Raw genomic sequence first — 5,308 nt, 5'->3', positions numbered from 1 at the left:
GATTTGCCTGTTATTTCTGTAATTGCAGTATGTTGAAGTGTTAATTAATTTTGCGCTGAAATTTTTCCTGGCCTGACTAGGCAAAACTCTTGGCCCCAGTTATAGACTATATATAGGGACCAGAGTTTTTCCTGGTCAGGTAGTCTCCACTATATTATAATAGTCCTACATGTTTTCCTGTTACTGTATGTAATGCATGTTGTCCTAACCTTAGCATAACACTAGAGGGCAGCAATAAGCTACTTTCCAAAAAAAGTCTGAGAAACCCAACCCTGAGGACTGTGCAGGGTTGTAAGAAGCAGACTGGAACTATGTTACGAGTAGTTAAATGCTCTTTTACTTAATTGATCCACTTTGTAGCAAAACTTAATTCAAACATGTATGTAACCCAAGTCTCCATACTAATGGTGTGTGGGTATCTGATGTCATTGACAAAATCACAGATGAATGAACAGGATCATTCTATCTGCCCCATTGGGAGTAACCACACTTCTACCCGTCCTACAGTGCCATGACGACCAGCGACTTAGCTTGTGATGTTGTTGGGCTCATAGTGCCACATGGGAGCCATTTTGGCTCCAGTTGTCCCCCTGCTGCTGGAGATATTGTGTTCCTCCTTCTCCTTCCCTCTGGCATGGAGTGGCTTGTTTTTGCCTCCTATCTTGTCATTAGGGGGACCTTATTTTTCGCTGGCTTACAGACACCTGGGGTATTAGTCTGCGAGTGCACAGCAGAGCAGGCAGATTGACAATCGTATGAATGTTCATTGACGGTGTATTTTACTCCACACAAAGCAATGGACTAATAAGAATGCTGTGTCCTATGGCTAAGTTTGTAGTCAAGACTCACACTCGGGTAATTGGTCACACTGGGTGCCATTCAGCATAATGACATTATACACACTCTTTAGAGTCTAATGTGGCATATGCTAAGATATGACGCATGTGGCAGTCGACAAACGATGCGCACACACATGCCTCCCCTAAACACACATGCAGGAGATCAAACTGCAGCCCCAGTGTTATATTGGGTAGCATGTTCCATTGCTCTCTGCGTCTGCACAATCTGCCATGCAGCTGGCACTTGCTGCTGACGCGCTGGAGAAAACTAGGAATAATTCATTTGAATATGATTACTGAGGCTGGGGTAACACAATAATAATGTCACTCTCCTTGGCTTCCTTTCGTCCTCTCTTGCTCCCTCTCTCTCTTCTCTCTCTCCCTCTCTCCTCCATTAAATGGCTTCTGACAGCTTAGCCCAAACTTTGATGAAGGGCTTAGGTGAAATAATGGAATGCATACATACATACATAGAAATACTGTAATCATATGCAGACGTGTAGCTCTCTCTGATGTTGTGGCAGACTGCTACCAGCTCTGTGTTTGCACATACACACACACACACACACACACAGGCTCTCCATCACTCTTCCCCTTTCACCTATGTGAAAGTAGAAGAGTTTGTCCCTGATTATCCCTGTCAGTGAGTCCACAGTTGAACGAATGACCAATCAATGGAAAACAACAGATGAATGGGATGGGTTCGAAGACTAAGGAAATTGTTTGTAACCACAGCCCCCATTTGTAGCCCCCCTTATAACCATCACCCCTGTCAGTATCACATGACACATGATGAATGGCCACTGCCTGCTGTTTAGGCATCAGAGGTACATCTGTATAGGAGATTAGGAGCTCACCTTTATAAGGCAGATAGGGTCTGTGACTGTGCCCGCTGTGTTTTATAGGACAGGGAGAAAATGAAGGAGAGATGGGCTGTGCAACACTTACTGTATCTGCTAAATGGAAGCTGCTGTAACAAAGACCGCACGTAGGGGTTCGTTTTATAAGCACAGGTAACCTTGGAGCGGAGCATGGTGGTTAAAGAAAGGAGAGGACAGAAACCAGGATGAGGAAGAGAACAGAGAAGATCATTACTCGAAGATGCTCTGGTGTCTCTCTTTATCTCACTCAATCGCCCTCACTCTCTTTATTCCCTTTCTCTAACTATCCTCCTACTTCCTACCTCTCTTTTAGATATGTTCATGTAGATACTTTCAGACAGACAGTGGGAAATGGGCCAACCTGTCCCACAAGGGTCGTCTTTCCGGGGGAAACCACTTGAAAACTATTAATATAAATTGAAGCTCTTCTCGGATTATATTCCCAGACTTTGTATCCCTCCTCTGGGTCAGTCAGATCAGTGTTTTTCATATTTAGCCTCAGTATAAACAGACCGTATTATCAGTAGGCTACCTGGTGAGACTGCTTCATTCTCCGTGTTCATTCCAAGACAAGTGCACTAGTCAACGTGCAATGATTGAAACGGTTTTCGAATAATAAATTGCACTTCAGGCAAGATGTCATCACATCAGTGTGGAAAACCTGGCCCCCTAACCAATCATTTCATAATAGACAGGTATGACATCTACATGTACCCTGTGGTGCGTGCTCTAAGGTGTGATAAGGTACAGTCTATTATTTGGAAGTGATTCATCATGCTGATTCGTGAGCTGTCCATTGCACACACACACACACACACACACACACACACACACACACACACACACACACACACACACACACACACACACACACACACACACACACACACACCACACAGAGAGAGAGAGAGAGTCTGATCTTGTTTGACTTGTGCTCGATGACGCATACAGAAGGGCACATATAGTCTGGCTACCTATATTGATGACTAACACCTAGAAACAAGACATGGTGGTGACGGTGGAAACAAAAGTAGCTTTTTTCAAAAGTTTTTGGAAGAAAAAAAAAATCACCGCTACACTGACCATTTATTCTAAAATAACAATCTCTAATGTAATCGTTATGCGAAAGGTATCTTTATTTGAACCATATCGTCTTAGGCATGTGAGTAAACACTTTATGATAGCCCATCAATAGAAATGTCGACAATACAAATGTTCTGTGACCATGGCGTTAATTTACACAGAGATTTTCCCTGTTCCCAATACGTTTATGGGAGCTTTGTTTGAAGCCCAGTATTTTCCATCATAACCTACTGTCACACCAAGATACCGCCCCCCTTTATGAAATTCTGACAACCACCAATCCTGAAATTTGAGTAAATTAATATTGACATAGTTGTAAAGAGTGCGCCAATCATGCGCCACGGACGCACATGGAGGCGTGACTAGGTTTGAAGTTTAGTCGAATTTATGTTGGCAGCACACGTCCAGTTAAAGGTTCGACGAAAGGAAAATGCTATTGCACCCTTACCATACTACTACTACAGGAGTTCTGGCTTGTGCGAGAAACCTTCCTGGAACATCTCAACTACTTTTTTTTGGAAATCTAATGGACTATAAGCCCTCAGATTCGAACACATTATTAATATTTGTTCTTCTTTAGTAGAGTCGCACCTGCTTGTTCCAACATGAGGTATTTGGATCAGAGTTTAGTTGACTACTATAGTACTATCAGGGAGAATAGCAGTTGGTAGGTTACTTGCCTCGCAGGGCAGGATAGGAGCGTTATTTGCTGATGCGTAACTAAGGTCCAATCTTTCGAATACCGCCACAGACTGCACCCTTTCTGCAGCCCTGACCTAAAATGCCTTTAGACCTGTGATGTGTATTAATTGGACGTAACCCTGTGCATCTCGTGCCGCATGATCCTCAACAGCCTGCCTATTCCCCGCGCGCGTGAATCGTTAAAACGTGGTGAGATGTCACACTTTATTTAGCCAATTTCAACCGCTACACTGGGCAGTACTTTTGACTAACTCACATTTGAATGAATTCAGCAGTAACAGTCCGGTTATTCTGGAACCCGGACCACATACAGCAGACTGTCTCGTTTCATCTCGTGAAGAGACTGATGATGACGGAGAACAGCGAGATGGAGACCGAGACGCAGCTCCAACGCTCGCCAAGCAACATGTCCATCACACCGGTGTCAAAGGCAAGTAGTATACTACAATCACATGTCTCACTGGCTGACAACTGTCTCGGACCTCGGTGAAACAACAACTATCCTTGCAAGATAACCAGCGGGAGAAATTTGAACCTCAGTCCACAGTGGTGTGAAGGTTTTACGCAGTCCGTTCTTCTGACTAGATAGTGGAGATTTTGTAACATGAAGGTGTTTGAATGGTTGTTCCAGGTGTTTTCACATGGTGAATATGTTTGATTTGTGTTAATAACACGTGTAATATTTGGCCAGAAAGCCATGACACAACCACATACCAGTAGCCTGTATGACATGGTTTAAGAAAGTCAAAAGTGCTTGTTGCTTTCACCATCACATTGATATCTTTCTTTTGTTTTACGATGCTGAGATGGAGTTACTGTTTACTTAATATCATTTGGCAAATTATAGTTAATTACTGCTTTATTACAGTATTGTAGTTTTTATATTATTTATTATAACATATAGAGTTTTTTTCATAATTTGAATCGTAATAAACCCAACTGTCTTGAACACAGTAGATTTCAGCCAGGTGCATTTCAAACCGCGTCATCAGTAAATTGCGTCACTATGGGGAACTAAAATAACTCACGTCAGGTGACGTAAAGGGGGCAAGATGATTGGAACGTTCTCTTTCTCTCTCTTACTGTGTGTGTGTGTGTGTGTGTGTGTGTGTGTGTGTGTGTGTGTGTGTGTGTGTGTGTGTGTGTGTGTGTGTGTGTGTGTGTGTGTGTGTGTGTGCGTGCGTGCGTGCGTGCGTGCGTCCGTGCGTGCATGTGTGTGTGTCTATGCTCACGCACACATGCTCAAAATGAAGAAGACTTTACAAAGGGACACGCAGGTTCCAGAATGTTTTAGAATTAATGTCCTGTCCAGGTTATCTTGCCATCAGGCCCATTAGGAAAGTTTGTTTAGTTTTGAATGTAAATTATTTGAACACTGCAGACACTCACAGCATTACTCCACTCACAATTATTTAGTTTAATAGAAGAGATTACAAAGTGCCAAGCAACTTCTCAATTGACGCAAACTCGTTTACTGTCCAGAATTCAAGGCCCATGGGGTCAAAACTGATAGAAACAAGCTATTACATGTTGTCCCTCGATGTTCTGGTCATTTGACTGCCTTGCTGTGCATGTTTCTATCATTGTCTATCATGCGTCATTGACTTTTGTATTTGCTGAGGTTGAGGTGAATGCTGGGTTTAGATGGCAGGAGATAGACAGCAAACTGGATGTCATTGTTTTCAATGAGAGAACGACGGTAAATGCCTTGAGGCTGGCGATGAATGCAGTCAGACGCCACTGTAGACGGGTCTTGCCGCCGCCAGAGTTAAACTATTTCCACTTTTGCCTTCTGCCATAGCG

The 5,308-nt window shown here is 43.2% G+C and overlaps 1 protein-coding gene across 2 annotated transcripts in view; it reads left to right on the top strand.

Annotated features, from left to right (window-relative positions):
* Positions 1–3,172: 3,172 nt before the first annotated feature.
* LOC129832991 (SH3 and cysteine-rich domain-containing protein 2-like) overlaps positions 3,173–5,308 on the top strand; it is a 30,854-nt gene continuing 28,718 nt past the window's right edge. The window contains exons 1-2 of one of the 2 annotated variants that reach the window (XM_055897182.1): positions 3,173–3,694; positions 3,781–3,935. In XM_055897182.1, coding sequence (XP_055753157.1) covers positions 3,643–3,694; positions 3,781–3,935 — 207 coding nt within the window. In that variant the 5' untranslated portion in view covers positions 3,173–3,642. Of the gene's footprint in view, positions 3,695–3,777; positions 3,936–5,308 lie in introns of both variants that reach the window. The other variant, XM_055897181.1, reaches the window with a different exon arrangement.

This window comes from Salvelinus fontinalis, chromosome 34 (genome assembly GCF_029448725.1).
Source record: "Salvelinus fontinalis isolate EN_2023a chromosome 34, ASM2944872v1, whole genome shotgun sequence".
In the NCBI taxonomy this organism is placed as follows: Eukaryota; Metazoa; Chordata; class Actinopteri; order Salmoniformes; family Salmonidae; genus Salvelinus; species Salvelinus fontinalis.
The sequence above is the reverse complement of the archived record's forward strand: the minus strand, read 5'-3'. Positions and strand labels throughout refer to the sequence as shown.